This window comes from Nematolebias whitei, chromosome 7 (genome assembly GCF_014905685.2).
Source record: "Nematolebias whitei isolate Nwh7 chromosome 7, NemWhi1, whole genome shotgun sequence".
NCBI lineage: Eukaryota > Metazoa > Chordata > Actinopteri > Cyprinodontiformes > Rivulidae > Nematolebias > Nematolebias whitei.
The window spans coordinates 5,713,501-5,739,831 of NC_056504.1; the positions used below are offsets into that span (position 1 = coordinate 5,713,501).

General features: G+C 41.1%; 2 protein-coding genes across 3 annotated transcripts in view; one reads left to right on the plus strand and one right to left on the minus strand.

The window, feature by feature from the left end:
• The first annotated feature begins 935 nt into the window (after positions 1-935).
• Positions 936-22,355, plus strand: srpk1b (SRSF protein kinase 1b). Of its 2 annotated transcripts, none has more exons than XM_037678567.1 (15): positions 936-1,006; positions 8,099-8,226; positions 9,105-9,213; positions 9,674-9,761; positions 9,846-9,933; positions 10,118-10,224; positions 10,408-10,573; positions 11,935-11,960; positions 12,053-12,275; positions 12,610-13,017; positions 14,297-14,391; positions 17,756-17,863; positions 20,548-20,617; positions 20,882-20,974; positions 21,155-22,355. In XM_037678567.1, the coding sequence occupies exons 1-15, from the start codon at positions 936-938 to the stop codon at positions 21,337-21,339; spliced, it is 1,965 nt and encodes a 654-aa protein (XP_037534495.1). In that variant the 3' UTR covers positions 21,340-22,355. The 2 variants fall into 2 exon arrangements, with proteins under 2 accessions (XP_037534495.1, XP_037534496.1); XM_037678568.1 differs by lacking the exon at positions 936-1,006 and adding an exon at positions 4,633-4,721.
• Positions 22,356-24,672: 2,317 nt separating this feature from the next.
• Positions 24,673-26,331, minus strand: part of lhfpl5a (LHFPL tetraspan subfamily member 5a) — a 3,300-nt gene continuing 1,641 nt past the window's right edge. The window contains exons 2-3 of the mRNA XM_037679091.1: positions 25,689-25,925; positions 24,673-24,737 (exon numbers count right to left, since the gene is read on the minus strand). Of these exons, the coding sequence (XP_037535019.1) occupies positions 24,673-24,737; positions 25,689-25,925 (302 nt within the window). The remainder of the gene's footprint in view (positions 24,738-25,688; positions 25,926-26,331) is intronic.

A 26,331-nucleotide genomic window follows, 5' to 3' on the forward strand; every position in this document is an offset into this window, starting at 1 on the left:
TAAAAAAAGCAATACATTCATTGACAATACATATTTTTAAGATCTTTAAAAATAAATGCTGCACCGGAACAATTTATTCAATATTAAGTGCTTTAAAACCATTAAACAGATTTTTTTTAACAGAGATTTAGCTATTTTTGTCTTGATTGATATTGATTAGCTGTGGTAGCCATCTTGAACTGGGTTAACTCGCACACTCAAACTGGGAGCTGGTTCTACAGGACAGGAGCCTGGTGGCTCTCTGAAGGCTTTGCCTCTAAATCTGGACTGATTGAGTACAGCAAACAAGTTTGATATATGTCAACAGTGAGAATATACAATGATACAGCACAACTAGAGACTGCAATTCATGTTGCAGAGTGAGAAACCTGGCACTGTCAAATTGCTATTGCCCGTTTGACAAAAGTGTATCTACTGTACATCACAGCTTCAGAAGTCCTAAGAACTGAGTCATGCTAAAGCTCATAAATGTGGCAAACAGCCTATAAATCATCTTGTTTGTGTATGAGGGATGCACTTCCTGCTCATGTGGCAGTTCTGCCTATTGTGGTGCTTTCTCAGTAGTGACGCCCGCTGTTTACACGAAGGACAGCTATGAGAGTAGCCCAGATCTCCAATGCTGATATAAACAGCAACTACCGGTACATTAGGCTGACATCACAACTTGCCTGCACCAGAACCAGTTCCTGATATAATCTGGTTTTGACTCTCAGGCTCCTTCCCCTCCCGCTTTCTTGTCACTCGCACTTTTGTTGCTGCTGTGGTGGGAGGGACGCAGCAGCAGCCACGGTACGTTTAAGAGAGACGGAGGAGGAGAGTGCAGACCTGAGCAGATGCTTTAGATTTTGAAAGGGCTTTAACTTCACACAATTTAGTTTATCTTGGTAAATTTATTATTCTAAAAACCAGAAACTGTAGTTTACATCCTTTATGTCATGTGGCTCTTGGACTGGATCTTCTCCATCAATACAGCTGTAGTGAAACTTGCCAGTGGTCTAACATGCACGTGAGTAGTGCAGTTCTTGTGCATGTATTGAGAAGAAGAGAAAATGATGTTAAGATAGCTGCGCTTTTGTTGTTGCGCTTTATTTTTTGCAGTTTACGCAGTGCATGGCTGACTTATTAACGGGTTCATGTATTTTTTATTAGGTACCCGACTACCTGAATGCTGTTTTGTTTGGATGAACAGGTCTGGTGCGTTTGTGGTTCATGTTTTGAAGGGACTGATTTTGATTTTATTGCTAATTAAAATTAATAGTCATTTAGATCTATATAATTACTTGTTTCTGTCATTTTAGTTGCTTCAAATGTAATTTTGAGCTGCAGTTATACTAGAGAGATTAAGTAGTAATGGTCTTTGTTGGCGATTATAGTCCAGTGACTTGGGTCTCTGTTGTCACTTGCGTTCATCTCTTTGTTTCTTTCCTGGCTTTAGCTGTGGTACATTACATAACCCATCAACTCTTTTATCATCTGCAGCTCTCTACGGTTCTATATCCTCACACTGCAGGTTTAAAACCACCCCTCCCCCCCCACCGTCTGTGATAGAAATGTAAAAATACATGTGCTGTTTGTAAAGGGGAGTTAGGGTTTTAGCTTTTTATGCAGATATTGTTTGTCATCTTAAGAAAACTCTTTGGTAGTGTCATGCTGTAGTTGTTTGTCTTCATCGTTTTCTTTTATTTTGCCTGGCTTGAAATGTATGAAAATTAATCTGGTTTGTTAACCTTTTTTTAAGTCAACTTGCATTACTCAGTGTATTGAGAACATGGAAGTTAAATTGATTAACATTAAGGAAAGCTAGCATAATATGTGTTGAGGCTTCAGTAGGTGTTGAAGTGCTAAAATAACCAGTGGACTAAATTCATTTACACGTTGCATGCATTGCACCCTCATGGGATTTACCTTGTGCTGCTGTTTTATTCTGCTGCTCAGGCACTTTGCATTGATTTTATTTGGAGGGAGGGGAGCAGGAACAACAATATTTTTGGCCCGACTCCATCCTCAGGAACTTCGTTTTATCATATGTCCATGTTTATTTCTGATGAGGCTGAAGTGGTGGAAACGATACAGCCAGGAGAAAACAGGGGGGCACTACTGACACACAATGTCATGTCAGATGCTTTCTGGAACAATGGACCTGTCAAGGAGTTGTGGTTCTGTCGAGTTCAGTTCTTCTTGGAAAATGTGTCCCAGATTGCAGTTCAGAGACAAGTCACAAGGAGTTTCGTATATTGGCCTTTTTTTGTAATAAAATGAGTACCGGTAAATATCAGTTTTTTTTAGAGTTTCTTTATTTGTTATTTGCGCACCACATGTGGTGCACCCTGTATGTACATGTGGTGAAGTTAAATTTTGTACACAGGTTCCTCCCAGTTCCATCCAACAATAAAATGTAAAAGAAAAACAAGAATAAGATCTAAGATGTGAACTAAGAAAAACTAAAAATACGCCAAGCACTAATAGCATCAAAACAATACGCCGAACAGCAGCACAAACATGTGTCTGTGTGAACAGATGAGTATTAATGAACACAGCGACATGAAACAGATCAGCAGCAACATGAAACAGATCAGCAGCAACATGAAACAGATCAGCAGCAACATGAAACAGATCAGCAGCAACATGTGATTTTCACAGTGATTATTCTGGTTAGAGATTCATGAGTCTAACAGCCTCAGGGTAGAAGCTGTTCCTCAGTCTAGTGGTTCTGCACTTAATGCTCCTCAACCTCCTTCCTGAGGGGAGTGGGGCAAAAAGTGTGTGTGCTGGGTGAGTGTGGTCCTTCATGATGCAGGTGTCCCTCTTCCTGCATCTGGAGGTGTAGATGTCTGTGATGGTGGGGAGACTGACTCCAACATCTTCTGTGCAGCCTTCACCACTCTCTGCAAAGCTTTTCTTTCTGCAGCTGTGCAGCCTCCATGCCACACGTTGATGCTGGAGCACAGGATGCTCTCCACTGCACACCTGTAGAAGGAGGTGAGGACTGAGCTTCCAGACCAGCTCGCCTCAGCCGTCTGAGGAAGTAGAGTCTCTGATGAGCTTTCTTGATCAGGCTGGTGGTGTTGTTGCTCCAGCTGAGGTTGTTGTTCAGGTGCACACCCACGTACTTGTAGCTGGAGACCACCTCCACCGCAGATCCTCCTATGTTCGGGGGGTGGGGGGTAGGTGTGTTTGTTCCTTCTGAAGTCCACGACCATCTCCTTCGCCTTCTTCACATTGATTGATGTTTTACGAGCGTGTGTGTGCTGGTAAATATTGGTGACGTGTTGGTTACTGTTTACTTTTAAGATGTCTCATTTAAGACTTTTAAGTGCCAGTCCACAGATCTTTGGTAGCAGATACAAATCACGAGTCTTTTTAAAGCTTGTTAATTTATTAAAAAGCGAGTTATTTACAGACAGCTTTTTTCTTCAGTGTCTAAAAATACTTATAATTCTAAGTGAGAAGTCTAACCTCCGATATTTTCAACAAACACAAAAGCCAATGAGTATTGCATGCATTTTTTTATGTTAATGCATTTTTGAACCTCGTTGATGCAAATAATATCAAAACACCATTTTTTATGCTACTACTTTGATGTGCACTTGGTTTTTAGACAGACTTGTTGTATAATTTGATGAAAGCAGAAATACGTTCCTTACAAAGTGACATCAAGCTGACGACATTATTTACACTCGTAAATATGCCTCTGTTGGTACATAGTCATGGTAAAATCATAGGCAAAAATCAAGTACAAATATCAGGGTTTTTTATGAAGTGGGGTGGCATGGTGTGATACTTGAAACATCAAGTTTCTCTAAGAACCTAAACTTGATGAACATATTCTTTAGAAGGAGCAGCAGTAAACCTATCAGAGAAAAGCTTTAATAAGTCTTAACATTTGGGCGCAGATCTCTGGTGGTCATTTTATTTATATACAGTCTGGGGAAAACAATATAACTCACCAACTTTTAGAATTGCTAATGTTTGATTATGATAACGAGTGATTTAATTTATTTGTATCTAGGATTGATCTTGTGAGAAATAATAGTTGGGAAAGAAACCCTCAGTTTAATGCTGCTTCGTTTTAAGTTTGTTAAAGAATCTTGGGGTTTGATGTTTGCAAAATAAATTGAACTTGTAGCTTTTTTATTAAAACGGGCAAAACACGGCAGTGATGATAAGATGGTGTGGATCATGGACAGACTGTAAGGAGAGAAGAATGATCTGATGTTTTGATCAAACGAGGACTTTCTGGTGGGGCGGGAGAGGGAAGCTGGTGTCGCACCTCACCTGCAATGCAGTGTTGGGCTCTGCCCCCCAATCATTTTGCAGCTGTCGGTGATGGGGGCTGGGCCAGAGGCTGACGACAGCCAAGGAGAGTTCTCGGTCGGACGGAGAGACGGCGTGTGTGTGCGAGGGAGGTAAATGTGAGCAAGAATCGGCGAGTGTGCAGCGGATTCCTGCAGTCAGGACTCAGCCTGCAGCACATTCTCAGCATATCTCCTCTCCACGCGCCTCAGTTTCAGCCTCTCTCCCATTTTCTCAGCTTGCTTGCCTTTGTGGTCATCAGCACTGATTGCTTTTGCCTCCCCCCCTCTACTCTTCACTCCCTGTGTTGTGCTCCTGCCTCTGAACCTTTATTCTTCTGGTGGATGGGGTAAGGTGCTCTTTCAGCACCTGCACTCCTCGCTCCTCCTCTCTGCCTCACGTCCCATGGGCATCCGTGCATCTTGCAGGTAGGATGTGTGTTGTGTGGTGGTTTGAAGGATGGCAGGGGGCACATCCTGTCTATGCAACCACAGACAAGACAGGTCCAAGTGTCCTTAGTGTTGCAGAAGTCCTTGAAGTATCCCTCATGTATGTTTTATAATTAAAGGGCATTGCACTCTGTCCACTTGACTGCAGTAGAGAAAAATAAAGTCTCACACATGGCTTTGAATGCACAGTTATTTGTTGTTATGCCATCAAACGTAAGACTTAATTAATCTGACATGAACATTTGTTGTTTTGTTGTTTAATCAGCACATTGACTCCACTCGTTTCCCCCTCGTGTTGTTTTCTTTTGGAACGGTTGCCCCTTTTTAAAAAAACATCTGTCTTGGTCCTTTTTAAAGAGTAAGTTTTTGACCATTTTTTTATGCATAATGATAATAAATCTCTGGGTGAAACGAATTCTTCTCATGTAGAGCATGATGTTTTTTTCAAAATGGTCCCATCACTTCAGAAAAGTGCCGTGTTCTTCGTTCCTTCTTGGCTAGTTGCACCATCTTTCTCAAGTACAAAAACACCTCTCCTACGCACTCAGGGGGGCTAGCTAACATCAGAAGTCAGAAAATCAGATCTTCACTTATGAATTCCTGTTAAGTTTCATAAGATATTGGACATATTTTTATTTTTCACAACTTTGTAGCAGCGATTGATCAATCTGCGCTCGGTGACTGATGTGTAATCGAGGTAACCAGACTTCTTTTGAATTTTGAAGACATTTTACTTCCTTTCTCAGTTAATAAAGCTCTGTTGAGAAGCAAAATGTCTTCAGAAATAAAATGTAAACATTTAGCTGCCTTTAACTTATTAGGATAACCCTGGATGGTTGTTGGTGCTTATTATGTCCTTACAGGTGTGAGTGGGAGAATCAAATGTATTGTATGCTCAGTGGTTTGTTTTTCTGAAAGAAAACCTAATTTAAAATAAGATTTAGGCTTTAAAATATACAGTAAGCTCTCACGGTCCAGACTACAGGTTTCACTTGCTTCAGTTGTTTATTTTTACACCCCCCAAGTAAAATTTCAAAATTTTTAATCTCAAGAATGCTTTTTATTAATAGATTAGACTGTTGTTGTTTATGTTGCCTGGTTTTAACATTCTGTGGTGATTAGTATTTTGAATAGAGCTGCGATTTTTAGCCCGAAATTCAGGTCCGGTCGGGCTCGGGCTTTTGATACGGTTTACTTTTAATTGTGCGTGTAGCCCCACCCGCCCTTTGCTCTTATCACACATCTGAGGATTTGCATTTGACCCTCAACAAGCGGCATAATGGAGCTGGAAAGTATTAAACAAAGGTTAAAAATGGGAGAACTCACTCTACAAAGCCAGCACAGTGAAACCTGCTGATGTGTGTCAGCTGCATGTTCTGGTCCAACCGACCGGTTGAAAGAGGTTTTAAAAAAAAGTTGCGTTGAGCTTCACATGGACAACCGGATCATCGGCTGTGCGCGTTCGCTGACCGGCCGGTTGAAAGAGTTTTTTAAAAGTCGCTTTAAGCTTCAGATGGACAACCGGATCATCGGCCGCGCGCGTTCCGCTCCGCTCCCTGCTGTCCTCTGCGATGAAGGAAGTTGCAGCATCTAAAGCCACAAAAGCTGAAGGGTTCAGTTAAAATAGATTTGTTCTATATTTTTCCAAATTTGCTCTAAAACTATTGTTGTTCATCTTTATAATAACCTGTCTTTAGAGTTGATTTTTTTAGGCTATTCTTTTTGTATGTTAACATCCATGTGGAGACTTGTTAATAAACAAGAAGTCTTATATCTTCCTTTCTTTGAAATACATTTTTAAAATATCATGTCAAACTGATTTGCTTACAGAAGCAGTAAAAGCTTAATAATATATATATTTATTATTATTGTTATTAGGCCCGAGCAGCAAAGCGCTGCGAAGGCCTATTGTAATTATTATTGTTATTATTATTTTATTTTTATTATTATTTATTTTTTTATTATTTTTTTTCAGGTTCTGGCCTGTAATTGCAATCAATTAGTCGGGTTGGGCTTGGAAAAAATGTCTATAGGCTAGGGCCGGGCCGGGTCAGACTTTTTTTAGACCCGAATGCAACTCTAATTTTGAACAAGAAATTTTTCTAAATAACAGTCTTACTTTATAAGAACATATGTAAGTATTTAACATTCATAAGCATCAATTTCTTATTTCTCAACTATCAAAGGAAACTTTTGTTAAGGTGTTCTTTAAATTGTAAATATAGAGTGAACCCTCGCTACAACGCGGTTCACCTTTCACGGTCTCGCTGCTTCACAGATTTACATCGTGCGTTGTGTTCTGCATTCTGATTGGCTAAAGAGTCTCTCCAGTGCAGTAGTTATTTGTACAAAACGTTTATACAGTACTTCGTTAAACAAATGCTTGGGCCTGTAATAAAGGTTTTGTTCTTTGGTTTGAATGTATTATGGAGTATTTCATTGTATAATAATTGTAAAAAAAAAATAAAGGTTACTACTTCACGGATTTCGCCTATCACGGGTTCTTTTTGGAACGTAACCCCCGTGAAAAACGGCAAGATGCACATATATATATATATATATATATGAATGAGGCTTTGAAGATGTTTGTGCCAGTTGTCCAAACAGTCTGAGACTTGCAGGGACTGTTGCTTGCCAGCAGCGCGGCACTGTGATATTTAAAGCTGGATCAATAAAGCTTATTTAGTGCCTTTCAACCTACTTTTAGGTTTATACGGTTATGTTTCATAGCGGAGATAGTATGTTAATTAGAGTTGTCTTTTTTTGTGTCTGTTAAAATATTAAACTAAGGTTCTGAAAATAGCAGGTGGTCTGAGTATGATGCATAAGAAGACAACTTTTTTCATGGATGAGCTGTGTCGGCTGACAGCTGGTGTGTGTCCAGATTGTTTAATAAAACAACATACATTTAGATGCAGTTTGTGTCGGTACAGTCTGATGCTTCAGATAACCTGTCTTCCCTGTAAAGCAGTGTGTGTGTGTGTGTGTGTGTGTGTGTGTGTGTCCTCTCATTGAGTATGCAGTCCCACTCCTCCCTTTCCTACTTTGTATGTAAAGAAAGTCTGAGCTGCAGACTCACGACACCTGTTCTTCTGGACATTTTCAGTGATGCACAAAGCGTTTGTAAATATAACAATTTATTTACCTTTTAGTGAATATTCTCACAAATATTTTCTCTTCGCTGCTTTGAAAAATATCTTCATGTTACTTCATTCCTGTCCATTAGAACTAAATGGGATTCGTCATCAAAAAAGTATTACAAATAGTCGTGTAATTTCCAATCACATATGAGCAATACTTTCACGTCTCTTCTCCTCTTCATCAGTCTCATCTGTGTGTGTCTGTTCTTCACCCAGACCAGAGCCTCATGGTCGTGGAGTTGCCACTCAGCAGGGTCAAGCAGAGTCTCCCCTTCCAGAGCAGGACGAGGAGATCCTGGGCTCCGACGACGACGAGCAGGAAGATCCCAATGATTATTGCAGGGGTAGGATCTCTAAAGCGCTTCAGACATCACGTACAGTGCCTGACCAGAGATGCAATCCAAATAATACATATACTTTTTACTATTATACACTCATCAAAAGAGAGACGTATTCTGGTAAAGTGTCCGCCCGTACATCTGTAAACTGTCTCTTGTTGGAGTCATAACTTCTGATTCGTTCAAGATAATTTGAATTTATACCACCACTAAGACGGCATGTCACATAATTTTTTAATCACTCCAGTTCCAAGGTCAAGGTCACAAATAAAGGTCAGGTTTATACGAGGTCTTTGCTTGTCCAGGCTGTTGCATATTGCTTGTGTAGTAGTGTGTCGACAACCTTACAAGGTGCATTACTCTGGCAGGATCACCAGTTCTTCAATAGATGCGCACGTCCCATCGTTTATAAATGTATGCTTATTTCGATTGTGCTGCTGAACCAGTGTGTGGACTTTTTAGTTTTGTTGTAATTTTTTTCCAAATTGAGCATCTGCTTCAGACATTTCTGAAAGGAGAAGTTCTCTAACTGAGAGGAGTCACCTATGTCTAATATGTTTTTCTGTTTCTGTTTTAGTCCAGGCACCAATCAGCCTTACTCTCACACCCAATCTCTTCCTTTTCTCCCATATGCACCTCTTATTTACTGCTTTGAAACCTTTTTGTGCCAGAGTTAAACAATGAGTACAGTTTGCCTCAGAACTGAGGGGGGAGTAAATTTTGATTGACTTTAGAAAGTTCAGTCAAGCCCTCGATGTTAGTATAGATTGTGTTTCAGCTGAAAACCTACAACGATTCAGCTTCATATAATTACACAAAAGCACTGATTTAGTAATAACGCGCGTCGCTGCCACTCTGTGCCTGTTTATTACGTCTTTGATCAGGTGGATATCATCACGTGAAGATTGGCGACTTGTTCAGTGGGAGGTACCATGTGATTCGGAAGCTGGGCTGGGGTCATTTCTCCACCGTGTGGCTGGCCTGGGACATCCAGTAAGATGGCTCCTCAGCTTACATCCAGCTGAAATTTGTACTGGTCCAAATGACATGATTTAACCTTTTTTGTTGTGACTATGTGCATGCAGAAGTAAAAAAATAAACGGCAGAATGCGCCTGAAATTTACCCATGCTGCTGCATGTTTATGAACCGCATTGTTTACTCTTTGACATTTGGCAGCTGAGAAATTATTCCTGTTGGTTTGAGATTAAGGTGTAAAGGAGCTGGTGCACATAACAAAATAATAATTTAGTGATGGTTATATGGAGTATGTGGGACAAATAAGTTCTCAGAAGCCAGTGTCTTTTCAAGATGGCTGCTTGTAGGGAAAATATGCTGTTAAATCTGCTTCTTTAAGTTTGAATGTTACTCTGATTTAAAATGATTTGTTACATATTTTAAACTAACCCACGTGGTTGTGCTGTGCTCTGTGGCTGTTGTTTTTGTCACTTCCAGGGAGCGTCGCTTCGTGGCCATGAAGGTTGTGAAAAGTGCTGAACATTATACGGAGACGGCTCTGGATGAAATCAAGCTGCTCAAATCTGTAAAGCGCGCACACAAAAACATTTTCACATTAGCTCGTAAAACCATCATATTCCGTCTGTAATGACCACTTTGTGTTTTACAGGTGAGAAACACGGATCCCAAAGATCCCAATAGGGAGAAAGTGGTGCAGCTGCTGGATGACTTCAAAATTTCTGGCGTGAATGGAACTCGTATCCTCTGTTGTGAAAAAAAAAAATTTAAGCAATGTTACACATTTGATCTTGTTGCTGTTATACATGTATATATATATATATATATAGATATAAATATTTCACTGATTCAGAAATGTGCCACATAGTGTTTTTAATGGCAGCTGTTAATGTGATCAGGGTTTCTTGACTTGCATTTCTTCAGATGTGTGTATGGTCTTTGAGGTACTGGGCTACCACCTCCTGAAGTGGATTATTAAATCAAATTATCAAGGCCTGCCTCTACCTTGTGTGAAAAGCATCATAAGACAGGTAGTGTACTGCATCACAAAAACATATAAAGTTTTAAGAGAAAGACGGTTATTTGTTACAAAGCGGGCAATTTATTCAACAAATCCGCCTCATTCAAGTGTATAAAACCTTGAATAAAAAGAATACACTTCACTGTTATCATAGAGAGCAACTTAAATTAGAACTGAATGTGCCTCCCTTCAGGTTCTGCAGGGCCTGGACTACCTTCACACCAAGTGTAAGATTATTCATACAGACGTTAAACCAGAAAACATTCTGCTGACTGTCAACGAGCCGTACATTAAGAAGATGGCTGCCGAAGCTACTCAGTGGCAGAAGTCTGGTGCTCCACCTCCCTCTGGATCGGCAGGTAACAACTGCTCACTCTGTGCTTCCTCACAAAAATGTTGATTTGTTTCATGTTCACGGTCAGGCTACATTCACGTTGCAGGCTGCAGTGACCTAATGATTATTTTTATTATTTTACTACACATGTGATTTATATCTGACCGTTCAAATGTCACAAATCAGGCTAATTTATTTATTATTAACCTTTATTTAACCAGACAGATCTCACTGAGATCACAGATCCATCCATCCATCCATTTTCTTTACCCGCTTATTCCATTTTGGGTCACGGGGGTCACTGGCGCCCATGTCCAGCAATCACTGTGCGAGGGGCGGGGTACACCCTGGACGGGTCGCAAGTCTATCACAGGAACACATAGAGACAAACGAGACAAACAAACATTCACTCTCTCACTCACACCTAGGGACAATTTAGAGTTACCAATCAGCCTAACATGCATGTTTTTGGTCTGTGGGAGGAAACCGGAGCACCCGGAGAAAACCCAGGCTAATTATTTTACCCAGGTTACTTTTATGTGTGGTTTTAAATTTGATACATATCTGATGTTTCCACATCGATGGGCGGCTGTGGCTGAGTGGTTAGAGCAGTCGTCCTCCAACACAAGAGTTGGGGGTTCAAATCCACCAGCAGTCACATGTCCAAGTGTCCCTGGGCAAGACATTGAACCCCTCACTGCCTCCGATGTGTGTCCCATCAGTGTATGAATGTGATAAAGCACTGATTAGTCTCTTTAGAATGATTTGTTCAATTAGCTTTGTAGAGATCTAGTATAGAACTGTATGAACGGGTAAATGAGACACAGATTGTTTAAAGTGTTTTGAGTATCTTGAAATAAGATAGAAAGGCGCTGTATAAGTACAGTCCATTTACCATATCGACCTCATTCTGAACAGTCATGTTGCATTTCATCTGACTTTTCTATCATTGTAGGGAAGTGTGAACATGGCCTAAGAGAAATTTTGATTTGATGTTTGTATTTGGAGCTTGTTTTAAATTTATGTATAGACAAGGACACAAACTAGACTTCCATTCAGAATAAAAATAGATCTTCCAGTTCTGTGATACAATCCCAAGCACTGCATGTAAGTTAAGTGTTTAGAAATTTGAGGGTTTTGACTTCCAATCTTTTTCTAATCAAAGCGAGAGGCCTCCGTGTGTCACTTTGAGTCGCGGCTGTTTCCAGCTCGCCTGGAGGAATGTGTGCAACTCCCATTGAGAGCGCTGCTTCTGAAGAGACAGTTCGTTAGTAAAGCTTGGAGTAAATTTAGCCACCATAACAAAGTGCTGATTATAGAGAGGCAGGCAGAGGATGTGCTGCATGTCATTCAACTTTGTAACCATTTGTTTCCTGTTTCCTGCAGTGAGTACAGCCCCAGCACCCAAACCTGTAAGTATAGTTTTTTTTTCTAATCAAATCTTTGAATTTAAATATTTTATTAATTAAGTTCTAATGCATACATTTCTTCATGCTTTTTTTAGACGGGCAAAATGTCAAAGAACAAAAAGAAGAAGATGAAGAAGAAGCAAAAGAAGCAGGCAGAGCTGCTGGAGAAGAGGATTCAGGAGATTGAAGGAGGCGCTCTGCCTGATGGTGGAGAGGAAGAAGATGATGAGGAGACAGAGGCCAATGAAGATACGTCTTCCTCAGCCACCCTCCCCATTTCTGCTACACCGCAGGACTCTGCTAATCACACCAGCACAGGTGAACGAGTAGATCCTGGTCCTAAATCAGATCTTTCATTGATTTAATTTAGTTTTTCTTTCATTGTCCAAGATATTCTCACACATACCAAAAATACAATAAATAAATTATCTGTATGGTTATCAGTCTCCTAAACCTGAAACCTTAAATAAACCCCTTGAACATTTATTTCATGGAGATTTAAAAAGTCTGAATTGAAAGAGGCGGACAGCAGAACTGTGCAGAACTCTAAAACTGGGGTATAGTAATTGTTGATTGGTCAACATTTAAGAACAACAATCCTTAATTGGAAATAATGAAACTATGAGAATAATTGAGCCTCTTTATGTCACAGACTCGACTCCCGATGAGCAGCCCCGACCGATGCCTCAGCTGAAAGAACCTGAAGAGGTGGCGGCTGAAGAGCAGAACAGAATGGAAATCAACTGCAATGGCCACGCGTCCTCACCAGAGAGCAACACCAGTCCAGGGGAAGAAGAAACCAAGCAGTCTGCAGAAGAGCTGGAGGACCAACAGAATGCAAACCAACCAGAAAACAACACAGAGACTCCGGATACATTATACAACAAAGAAGAGGAGAGCTGTAAAACATCATGTGGAGACCCAGACCCAGTCCCCTCGCCCCTCAGCTCAGAGGACACTGTGGAGCGAAATGAGGAAGAAACGGAGTCAAAGACGACCGAGAACATGGACCCTCAAGAGGACACCAAAAGAGGGAATGAAGAAGAGGACAGCCAGAGTGGTTCGTACAGAATAAATGTTTTTCCAGACAGGGAAAACTGTGAATTTGGTCTGTGATCCGTAGAACTTTTTGAATTTAGATCACCGATCTGCTGATTAAAAGATCATCTTTGAGATTTTGATATGTGCAGGTAATAGTGCTAGTATTCTAGTATCATCGAGGCCGTGTTTTGCTTCTACATAGTACATATATATTTTTAGTATCTGATGTTAATGATGGCACCGTTGGTAGAGCTGCTGCCTCTCAGCGAGCAGGTCCCTGGTTCAGATCCCAGTCCAGGGGCCTTTCTGGGTGGAGTTTACATGTTCTCCGTGCATGTGTGGGTGTTCTCTGGGTACTCCAGTTTCCACAGACCAAAAACATGCATGTTAGGCTGATTGGTAACTCTAAATTGTCCCTAGATGTGAGTGAGAGAGTGAATGGTTGTTTGTCTCCGTGTCCCTGTGATGGACTGGACACCTGTCCAGGGTTGTCCCCCGCTTCTCGCACAGTGACTGCTAGATATGGACCCCAGTGACCCCCGCGACCCAAAAAGGAAGAATTGAGTAAAGCTTGATGGACGGATGTTATACAATTATAAATAATTATCAGGAATGGAATAAAATGACACCAATTTGTAACCCCTTTCATAAACGATTGACTTCTACAGTAAATCCTTTGCCTCCACCTAAGATGTGAAGTTCTGAGGGTCACGTGTGACTGAAACATCTCCTGGAATTCCAGGGTTTCTTTCCCCTGGGATAACCCAGGGAATTTGTTTTCACGAAATGCTGGGAGTCCTGGTTTAGAGTTCACTACCGGACTTGCTGTTTATATAGACACGTCTGGCTGTTTTGCGTTTATGGAATTACTGCAATATTTCAGCTTAAACATAGAAGTCTTATAGTATATTTGAAAAGTCAGAAACGACTTGAGTTCATATCTAACAAAACGGTTCAAACGGTTGTTCAGCGTTTGGGAATCAGATTGAGCTTCATGCAACATGAATTGCACCGAGGAAGTGGAAAGCTGTTGAGCTTGAGCAGATCTTTCACGATGTGTGGGCTGGCTGGTTTTCACACAAAGCTCACGCTGAGTGGGCCTTTGTCAGAACAGAGGTTGTGGTAGTCGTGCTGCTGCATATGGATGCATCATTTTCTATTTTTCACTCCAGCACTTCACTAAGATCATTCACCGACTGTTTTAACTTGACTTTCTGCTGCACACTGTAAACACATCTCAGCAGGTTTAGTGTGGCAGAGGGAGCTGAAGATGACTTCCTGTCTTCTCTGTTGCCCAGATTCAGCAGGCAGTATGTTGGTCAACCCTCTGGATCCTCTGAATGCTGACAAGCTGCAGGTTAAGATCGCTGACCTTGGTAACGCCTGCTGGGTGGTGAGTAAAAACACAAACCAAGCAGAACTATTTACTGCTTTCAGCTACATTCACACCCGAGGCAAATGTGGCCCACATCCATTTTTATTTTGCCCTTATGCAACCAATAACAGTTTATTTTTATTTTTATTTGACGGTCTAAAAGTGATGAATCTACACTGAACAAAAATATAAATGCAACACTTTTGTTTTTGCATTTGTCATGAGCTGAACTCAGATGCAAGACTTTCTCATAGTTCACAATATGTAGGCCTGTCACGATAAACAATAAATCAATTAATCGCATGATAAATTAAAATTATCGACCTCATTTTTCATTTATTGGCTTTATCATTTCATGATGTCTCTTTCTACTGAAGACACTGGACGACAACAGGCTCAACTCCGGTGTCTGCACTGACCCGCCCTTTCTCTTTTCTCTTTAAAATCTGTTTTAACCATCTTAAATCATGCTTTTGGATCATTAAAGCAGCTAAGCTGAGAAGCTAAGCTACGAATTAAGCTAGCAGGCCGACCTGGTGGAAAAATCCTCCATCTTGTCGAAGCTCCAGAATTCACGGTTGAAACCCGTGCCTTCGTGTAAAAAGTTGTTTTTCCTCTGCAAAAAGAAGCTGAGAACTTGTTTACTGATTTTTTTATTAAAAGCTTTGTGTGACAAATGCTATGCTAAAGAGCTGAAACTACACCGAGCGTCCGCTATTTTGAGAACCAAAAAAAGGAAGAGAGACAGCTCATGTCATGTCAAGGGGCCTCCCTCCCATTTTTCTTAAAGAGACACGCTGCTTGCTCCCTCACTATCCATCCTTCGGTTCAAACAGTCTTATACTGCCATCCGGTGGTCAGAAAAAGGTACTACACTCAAAAGAAATTAACCAACATTTCTTCTTAAATTTGACAATAATTAGTAATTATTGAAGTATTTTTGAATTGAATTGTCAAATTTCAAGCAACATTATCGTTTATCGCAATAATTTTTGAAACAATTAATCGCTCAGCAAAATTTGTTGTCGTGACAGGCCGCCGCCTAACAATAGGCCCTTTTTCTCTCAAATAATTTTCACAAATTTGTGTAAATCTGTGTTGGCAAACACTTGGACAACGACTCCCACCCCCCCACAAAACTGTAGACAATCTGAAAAGCAGCTTTGGCAAAAACAAACTACACCAACCCCTGTTCAAAAGAGCAATACTAGAAATCTTTCCTGCCAACTGTGGTTAAATTACTCACTTTATCTGCCTCATGACGTGATAACCTATTAACTGTATTTCTATTGATATCTGTGGTTTTTGCACCAGTTTACAGTGTTTGTGGACAGTGTAGTGTTCTCGCACTATGTCATCATGCTGTTTGTTTGCACCAGTTTCTGAACTGTGCTGTTTTAGCACCTGTTTTTGCTCCATGCTGTTCCTGCTGCTGTGATAATTTAATTTCCTCACTGAGGATGAATTAAACTGTGTATTCTATTCTCCTTTGCAGAGATAATCTCACAGGTGAGACATATCAACATGCTGATTAGACGGCATGATTATTGCACAGGTGTGCCTTAGACTGGCCACAGTAAAAGGCCACTCTAACGCGTGCAGTTTTATCACCGCACAATGCCACAGATGTCACAAGTTTTGAGGGAGTGAGTAGTTTGTATGCTGCAATATGAGGATGGTTCTGCGTGAATGGCAAAACAATGGGCCTCAGGGTGTTGTCACGGTATCTGCATTCACAATGCCATCAAGAAAATGCACCTGTGTTCGTTGTCCATAACATTCACCTGTCCGTACCATAACCCCACCGCCACCATGGGCCACTCAATTCACAACGCTGACATCAGCAAACCGTTCACCCACACGACGCCATACTACCATCTGTCTTGTACAGTGAAAAGTGGGATTAATTTATGAGGAGATCACCTCTTCATTGTGCCATATGCCATGAACTGTAGTCGGGTGCAGACCCCGATGAGGACGACGAGCAGGCAGATGAGCTTCCCTGTCATGGTTTCTGACAGTTTGTGCAGAAATTCTTTGGTTATGCAAACCGATTGTTGCAGCATCTGTCTGGGCGGATGGTCTCAGACGATCTTGGAAGTGAAGATGCTGGATGTGGAGGTCCTGGGCTGGTGTGGTTACACGTGGTCTGTGGTGGATGTACTGCCAAATTCTCTGAAACTCCTTTGGAGACGGCTTATGGTAGATGAATGAACATTCACTTCACCGGCAACATCTCTGGTGGACATCTCTGGTGGACATTGCTGCAGTCAGCATGCCAACTGCACGCGCCCTCAAAACATCCGTCACGATGTGCTCTTTGAAAAAACTGCACATTTTCGAGTACTGGCAGCCTTTTATTGTGGCCAGCCTAACCAGTGCAACATTCATGCTGTCTACTCAGCATCTTGATACACCACACCTGTGAGGTGGAGGGATTATCTCGGTAAAGAAGTTCTCACTAACACTAATTTGTGAACAATATTTGAGAGAATAGGGCCTGTTGTGGACATAGAAAGTCTTAGGTCTTTGAGTTCAGCTCATGAAAAATGGGAGAAAAAACTAAAGTGCTGTTTATATTTTGTTCAGGATATTTTGCTCCATTTGTCCACGTTTGGAATTATTATTTTTCTTACAAACAGGAATATTTATACCGTACTTGCCGCCGTACGAGTCGCATCAGTCCAAATATGTCTAATAAAGTGGATAAAAAAAGCATAAGTACTTTGCTTCGCCGTATAAGTTGCATCTATTACGCGTCACCGCTGACCACCCGAAAATACGGGCCGGTGTTGTGCCAAAAATCGATTGGCTGCCAAATAGCGGCCGCAGGATCATGCACGGGAGGACTTTAACAATAATTTAACAAGATTAACACTTGAAAACAATTATTTGTTTGCTCGAAATTATGGTAAAGGTGTGTCTCAGTTGAGCTTTTCCTTAAAAAATGCACTTTAATGGTCAAATCTGCTGCATTTCACCGGGGCGGCGAAATGCAGCAGATTTGACGTTTGCTCCAGGAGTTCCAAAGTGAGACGAAGGTGGTCTGTATGGCAAGCCAAGTGTCTCATTAATAGCCACTTTTACCTATTAATGAGACACTTGGCTTATATATTTCTTGAGCGGCTGAAAATGGTAGTGTTCAATATTTTCCACGTCCGAATGAATGAAATCGTCAGATCTCAGCTAAAGATCGGTTTATAAATATGGGAAAAAACACAAGTTGCTTCGCAGTATAAGTGGAAGGGCATGCTAATTTATGCAAAAGGTGCAACTTATACAGTGAAAAGGTTTTTTTTTGTTTTAATTTTTATAATTTTTAAACCATTATTGGATTTAAACATATATTTTTTATGTGTATTTTTTTCTGGTATTTGTGCAGAACAAACACTTCACAGATGACATCCAGACACGGCAATACCGTTCTCTTGAGGTTCTGATCGGAGCCGGCTACAGCACGCCAGCTGACATTTGGAGCACAGCCTGCATGGTAAAACACACACATGCACACACTTGCACACACGCACGAGCAGAGCAGACTGTAATCCAGGTTAAACGCAGCCTGGCTGTTTTTTGCATCAGCTGGTTTAACAAACACCAAGACGTCACCAGGAGATAATGGTTAATAGTTCTACTTCTAGATATTTGTCATTTCTTATTCACATCCATGATTAATCTGCAGAGCAGAGTGGAGAAATGAGTTTAGGTGAATATTTGATTTCAGAAAACGACAACTCTGTGCAACTCATTATTATAAACTATTTAAAAGTCATCATGCAACTCAACAAAACCATGTGCATTTCATATTAATTGTATTGCTGATTGCATTGTTGTAATAACAGTTTAGCCAACATAAATACCAAACGGCTGTGTTTTGTGTCAAAGCACTAGAATAATAGTAGGCGATATAGGTAGATAGTTCATTGGTCGATATTAGCAATTAATAAATAAATCAGCAGTCAACTGTTCCTGTGCACACCTAATCAATTACCAAGTAGGAAAATGAAGATGCAGCAAGAAGCTTGTTTCTTTTTTTTACATAAGTTCTTCTAGGGGCTGCTTATTCCGAAGTTGGGTCGCAGGGGCAGCAGCTTGAGCAGGGAGGTCCAGACAGCTCTTTCCAGCTGTTCTGGGAGGAACCGAAGGTGTTCCCAAGCCAACCGAGAGACGTAGTCTCTGCAACGTGTCCTGGGTCTTCCCCGGAGTTTCCTCCCAGTCGGACATGCCCCAAGCAGCTCCCTAGGGAGGTGCTCAAAGAGCATCCTTACCAGAGCTCATGACCATAGGTGAGGGTAGGAACGTAGACCGACCGGTAAACAGAGAGCTTTGCCTTACAGCTCAGCTCTCTCTTCACCACAACGGACCGGCACAGAGTCTGCAATACTGAAGAAGCTGCACCAATCTGTCTTGTCAATCTCACGCTCTGTTCGTCCCTCACTTTTGAACAAAACCACCATCTTCCCATTCTTACCATCAAAATTCAATCTCATAGTCACTCACTACAACAACCTGTCACACTACTTGTGTATGTTAGTTATTTGCAATATATATTGTGCATTTTAACTTACCTTATATTACTTCCTTGAAATACTTATTCATGCAAATTCATCCTACTTGCACCGTTAAAATTCTACCATGTTGTTTTCACTATTTCTCTTTAGGACCTTGTAAATATTGTACTTTAATCTTAACTTTTTGGTACTTTATTTTTGTACACTTATTGCATGCTTTAGTATATTCTTGTTTGTTTATTCTTTATTTTTTTGCGAGTCACGTGGGTTCTTCTCATCCTGAACATTTTGTTGTACTGTTAACCTTGTGTTAACATGCATATGACAAATAAACACAACTTGAACTTGAAACTCCAAGATACTTGAACACTTGAGGCAGAACTTCACCCTCGACCCAAAGAGAGCAACCCACCCTTTTCTTACCGAGGACCATGGCCTCAGATTTGGAGGTGCTGATTCTCATCCCAGCCATTTCACACTCTGCTGCGAACCGCTCCAGTGAGAGCTGAAGATCACGGCACGATGACACCAAACAAGATCACATCATCTGCAAATAAATAGCAGAGAAGGAATCCTGAGGCCACCGAACCGGACTCCCTCCACCTCCTGGCTGCACCGAGAAATTCTGTCCATAAAATCTCCTGATGCATGCTCAATAATCCAGGTAGAAAAATCTAAAGGTTAAATCTGGTCCTCTGGACAGATTCTTATTAAAACATTTCATCTTTTATCCAAAATACTTTTATCAGTCTGAGGAGCTGCAACAAATTCAGTCTTATAAACGGCACCTTCTCATAGTGGATCAACCAGTTTGTTGGTGACATCCACATGATAAAGGACCATCAGCGATCAGCTGATCATTAGTGCCCTGATGGTCGCTTACTATTCACAGGGGGCTGAGTGATACTGGGGGACAGTTGAACACAAAGAGCCCCGCCCATTCAATGATGGACAGGTTCTCTTCACAAAGATGGCCTCCTTTACTCCTCTCTCAAACCATCGTTCCTCTCTGTCCAGGATGTGAACATCTTCATCCCTGAAAGAGTGACCGCTGGCCTGGAGATGAGTGTAGACCTCAGAGTCCTGGCCTGATGATGTTGATCTTCTGTGCTGGTCCATCCTTTTGGCCAGTGGCTGTTTAGTTTCCCCGATGTAAGACTGATCACCTTCCTGACACTGAACAGCATACACAATATTACTGGGCGGCTGTGGCTGAGTGGTTAGAGCAGTCGTCCTCCAATGCGAGAGTTGGGGGTTCAAATCCAACAGCAGTCAAATGCCGAAATGTCCCTGGGCAAGACACTGAACCTCTCACTGCCTCCGATGTGTGTCCCATCAGTGTATGAATGTGATAAAGCTCTGATTAGTCTCTTTAGAATGATTTGTTCATTTAGCTTTGTAGAGATCTAGTATAGAGCTGGATGAATGGGTAAATGAGGCACAGATTGTTGTAAAGAGCTTTGAGTATCTCGATAAGATAGAAAGGCGCTATATAAGTACAGTCCATTTACCATTTACTCTGTTTGTGCCGGGGGACTGGATCTTTGGGATGAACCAGTTTTTAATGTATTTTGGGGTTTAAAAGCCACTGGGACGTTGTGTTTAGAAAATAAACGTCTCAGTTTCTCTGATACTCCTGCACCATGTGTTCTTCTGTCCTCAGGCCTTTGAGCTCGCAACTGGAGATTATCTTTTTGAACCCCACTCTGGAGAAGACTACTCCAGGGATGAAGGTCAGTGCTGCCGTAATATCTAATAAAAAAAATAAATAAATAAATTACTCGAGTTCTGTCGTAAAAGACGACCTAAAATTAAAGTGTCAGATTTAACAAAGACTTTAAAAAGTGTCAAATTTAAAATATTAAATGAATAAAGGGCATTTTTAAAGTAATTCTATCTTTCTGGTCTTTACTATTAATGCTGGTGCCTTTTCCCCACATAAACCTTCTTATATTTCCTATAATTCTGTTTGTTTTGGTTTTGTTTGTTTTTTTTAGATCACATAGCGCTTATCATTGAGCTGCTGGGAAAAGTTCCTCGGAAGCTGATCTTGGCAGGAAAATACACCAAGGAGTTTTTCACCAAGAAAGGTAAGCGCGCCCGCCTGCCACCAGCTGTTCCACGTCCACTTTGAAATGTGCTCCTGTACTTGGTGAGAACCGCACGGCAGCTCGGGAACAGCCGTGTGCTCAGCTCCGAAGCCGCAAGCTTCAGAGTTTCTCTCTTTATGATTCCGCTCTAATTGGATGTTTAAAACGTGTTTCTCCCAGGCGACCTGCGCCACATCACCAAGCTGAAGCCGTGGGGTCTGTTTCACGTCCTGGTAGAAAAGTACGAGTGGTCCAAAGAGGAGGCGCACTGTTTCAGCAGCTTTCTGCTGCCCATGCTGGACCTGGTGCCTGAGCGGAGGGCCACAGCAGCGCAGTGTCTCTCCCACCCATGGCTCGCGTCCTAGAGGCCACGCACGGTCGCCGCTCTTCATATTCAGAAAGAATGAATTAGGTTTCCAGAAGAAAACTCACAGTAAACAAATACACTCTCCAAGAGCCTCATTGTGCCTGCACACATCCAGACAACGGAGAGAGAAACTGCAGTCTTGTTAAGGTTTCGGTGTTTATTTAAGAAGCTTAAGGTTAACTCTGTATTTACAGATTTCAAAAAATTACTGGTTAACTAAAAAGTTAGAAATTTAACTTTATTTTTTTTTCAGACTGCTGCTAATTCTCTACTGCTCATTGTTGTCAAAATTAAAATACATTTGCACTTTTTTTTATACAAATACAAAAAGTTCTGTCAGAAAACCATTAAAAAAATGTCCTTTTTAAAGCCACCGGTGAGTCAAATCTGTTAACTTACCACGTCACGTGCGCCAGCTTTCATACTGTAGCTTCAAACCGTGCCCCGAGGTCGGTTCTGCTTCGTGCAAAATAGACCAGCTGAGTTCTCCGTCACGCTAAAGATTACACGTCAGTGCCTGTAATCTTAAATGCAGCGATCCTCTTTCTACGTTTGTACACAGACAGCACCTCGATTAGAAACCAGATGTTCAAACATCAGTGAAAGTTAACATGTAAATGATTGTTTTTTTTAAAGGTTTTGGATGAGTTTGTTTAAAAAAGGTATTTGGTATGACACAAGAACAAATGCTGGATTATTTCTGTTCATAATGCATGAGCTGGCAGACTACAGAAATATTTCTGTTTGGTTAGACTTCTTGTAGTCATCCTCGCCCCTCCAGTAACGTGAACCAAAGAACTGTGTTGGCCCAGTTACTGAACAAGTGACGATTGAACGTGAAATCTGAAGGGCTTATAACAACATTTCTCATTTTAAATGCTTTGAACCATCTGGCAATAAATAAAGTGTGCAAGGTGTTCAGCTTCACATGGATGTTCTGAAATAACAAAAGATTGTACAAAGTTTAAATAATGTAACGACGAATCTCATCCCAGCCGTCATGCGTTGTTTTAATACAAGTCTCTTCATGTCTTCCTTTTGTTGACTTTTCTGTGAAAGTATTAAGAATAAACATTGTTTTCACATTTGGTGTTCGCCTCGTACGTTTAAACTACTCTTTTAATACCGGTTCAAGGTACGGTCAAAGACGGAGCAGTTATGAGATTTAGGTCGCACCCGTTTAAAAGCTGGTCTCGTCAGACGTCGGCTGATTTAACGAGTTGTTTGTTGTAGCCGAGAGAGGCCGAGCCAGTTTCAGCTGTTCTGCACGCTACCGTGCAAACGAGCTCAGGAGACGAGTACGAGAAGAACGGAGGAAGGTAGAACAAAACATTTGATACCCGTCCTTTTTAACTGCTTCACGTAGGAATAAAACCTGCGCAGCCGGACACCTCGTGGCTCTACGATGATCCTTACTGGGATCTTTGCATCCACAAGTGAAGCTTTGTGGCTGATTAATACGGTTAGTTGGAAAACAAACGGGCACTAGTTGGCAAAAACACGGTACAAGCAAAGACTGAACGTGAACTCTGAAGGACTTCTAGCAAGTTTTTGTTAAACTAGTACACTAAGAACTAATGCAACCAAATATACTATTGGATAATTTAATTATCCAATCAACTCGTTAAATAAATGAGCCATGCAAGGAAAACCAGAAGCTCTTTTTTTTTTAATCCTACAAGAGGAGCAGCGGTTGAAAACCGGCATACAGGATGTCGCATCACGCCAGGATTTGTTCACTAATAAAGAAGTGTGTTTTTATAAATGGTATCGGTCAAGACGACCTCTGCTTCACAGCACGTCTCTTGAAGGTGTCAGAGTATCAGCTGTCAGTTATCAGGCTTCTCTGCGTAGACCCTGCACATGCATGGTTCCTATTTCAATTTGACATTAGTAAATGAAACATCCATGACCTTTACATTCCCCCACGTTCGTTGATTTTATCACTGATCCAATAACTCGTGCAAGTTAGGATGCTTATGCATGAGGTGGAAAACCCGCCTAGGTCAAAATCGGTCCAGTCGGCTGGAAAAACACCAGTAGCACCTCATGGCCCTATGACGATGGCCTTAACGGCGCTTCAGCTGGGTGTCATCAGTTCAAAAGACGCATAATTGAATCATTTCGCTACGTAAAATAATCTCAATTTAATAATCTGGCGTGAAAGGCGAAGGTCTTTAAAACATTGCACTGCCCAAAACCTTCCAAACTTTTTAACCAGCGTCTCCACGGCTTGAATAAGTTGGATGTTCCTCGAGACAAAGTAACGCACACTTTATGTTGACGTCTTCCGTCTGAAAGAAGAAAGCAGGAAAAATACTTTTAAAAGTCAAACACCTTCCGTTACTTGAAGGAATGCGTTTACCGCCTTTCATGTCAAGGTTTTAAACTCGTCCTCGTGTTCAGAAATAACACCATTATAGTGATTTTTTTTTTTTAATGAATTTTATTTTAAAAGGGCATATTTCAGACTTGTTATATTTCACATCAATATAAATACATCAAAATGAGCTCAAAAGCTAAAAAAGTTCATTTAATTAAACCTCGAAAATAATCTTCAGCTGCCTCGTGTGATCTTTAGTGCTCTCAGCAGCTGTTGGGGTGACTCTCAGCTACTACGCCATCCAATTTTAGCTCGATGTTTGTAGATCTGACCGAGTTCTAGAACTTTGCTGAAGCTATGTCGACCATCTCCAATCACCAAGCATCCGTAGCAAACAAACATGACAAAATTCAAGCTCATTTTATTTAGTCTAATCTGAGTCTAATCTCATATACTCGAGTACAGCTGCACAATGTTAGAAAAATATAATTGTGCTATATTATTATTAAGCTGCTTGTGTTTTTATCTCCATATGTTGTGAAACCCTTTGAGCGTTGACTGAGATCTGGTCATGTTTGGGTAAATGTCACTGTGGTGGCAATTATTGCCAACTTAAGATTTTTACAAAGGCTACTGATGCAACAGGTTTTTTTTTTGTAGGCGAATACGTTCATTGTCCAGATGATTTTCCTTTTATGACGGTTTATTCCACGGCAGCAACATACAAACATGTGCCCACCCCACTGCATGCTGGTCCGTTACCTTTAAACTGCTTTATATAATAAAGAACTGAAAAGTGATGTTTTACGTGTGATGAAGCATTCGGTGCACACGCTTCAACTCCCTGTGTGTTTTTTCATTCAAGTCAAAATCTGAACATTCAATAAATAAAAATAATGAACACTTTAAAAAATGTCTTCTGCCCCTGGTTTAGACCATTTCTCAGTAATAAAATATTTGTGAGGATATCTGCAGGAAACCGACTTGTAGATTTCAGATCACCAGGTGTCACAAAGCCTCGGAGCACTTCTCATCAAACCTCTTGTACTTCCTGAAAACCTGAACCACCTTCACTGTTGTCCATCAGGCGTTATCTGTAATTAAGAAAAGTAATAATAATCAAAATGATCAGCTCTGAAGATGACTATACAGTAATCTATAATCAATGGTGTGATCTACTTTTAACAACGTTTATAAGAACCTTTCTGGCAACCATACAAGAAAAGGGTCTGGAGTAATTTTGATCATAAATCTAAACCTTCAGCTCATTCAGTGGGCACGTGCTATGCCTTCTGCTACTTCTAACTTGTACTTTTCATAATATTTAATTTTATGCTCAAATATTTTCTCCAAAGAAATACGCTGAGATTCCTACAGTTAATTTTTCTTTCTGAATCTGCCTTATTAGCATACCTCCTGTTATTATATACCTGCTCTATTTTAGTCTTATCTCCTTTTTTGGTTACCTTTCTGCTACTTTTAGCATTTAGCTTTGGCTATATTTAGCTTTTAGCTAGCCTTCTGCTACTTTTAGCTAGCCTTTTGATGGTTTCAACTTTCACCATTTTTAGCTGGGATTTATAGCCTTTAACTACCTTTTTTGGCATTTTTGCTTCAAGCTTTGCTACTTAGCTAGCCTTTTGTTACGTTTAGCTTTTAGATGGTGTTTTGCTACTTTAAGCTTTCATTTGCTAGTTTTAGCTTTGAGATAACCTTTTGCTACTTTTCACTTCTATCTTCTGTGTAGTTAATTTTAGCTTCTAGCTAGCCTTTTGTTACTTTAACTAGCCCTTATTTTTTTTTTAGCTAGTTGCTCCTTTGATCTCTTAGCATTGTTTTCCTTTAGCTTTGCTAAGTCAGTTTCAGCTTCTTCAGCAGATTTCGGCTGTCATTCAGCACTCAGCGTTCACACCATTTTCTGTGAAAAAGCAGTTACTTTAATTTCAAACTGTTTTATAGTTAATCAGTGGAGCGTCCACACTGTCCAACCTGTCCACTTCATTCATGTCCCCTTCGCCTTATACCTTTTCCCTCCACCTGGAAGTCCTCGGGCAGCAGCTTGTCCTGCCGGCTGCCCAGGCTGAAGGCCAGGAAGGAGAGGATGAGCGAGTCCATGATGCTGATGATGGCCAGGATGTAGGCCCAGCGCACGGTGCAGTTGCCCAGGGTGTATTTGTCCGTCCGCTGGCCGCACATGCGCTTCACCTCGTCCGAGTCCCAGCCGTCAGGATAGATCATGCAGCCGATCACCATGCACGTACCTGAGAGACGATGAGCCAAGAAAACACACTCATCAGGAACAAACCATTTGTAGTTCTGTCTCAGTCAAGGAGGTTAAGGCCAGAAACGTGTGCTGTTTAAGAGTATCCTTTTTCTATAATCAGAAATTTCAAAAAGCATCTCTCGCTTTGTCAGTGATGAACGAGTGAATACGGCAGCAGTGAAATTCAACACAGGAAGTTGCTTGGCAACTTCAGAGCAGAGATAAACTCGTTCATCCATTATTGACTTTGGAGACGGCCAACCTTCTGCTGTCTCACTTCAGCGAACACACACGTCTCACATCTCACTTGTCCTTTCTAATCCCAGCACACACTTTCACTGAAGACGGGGGAATTTAACACACACACACACACACACACACACACACACACACACACACACACA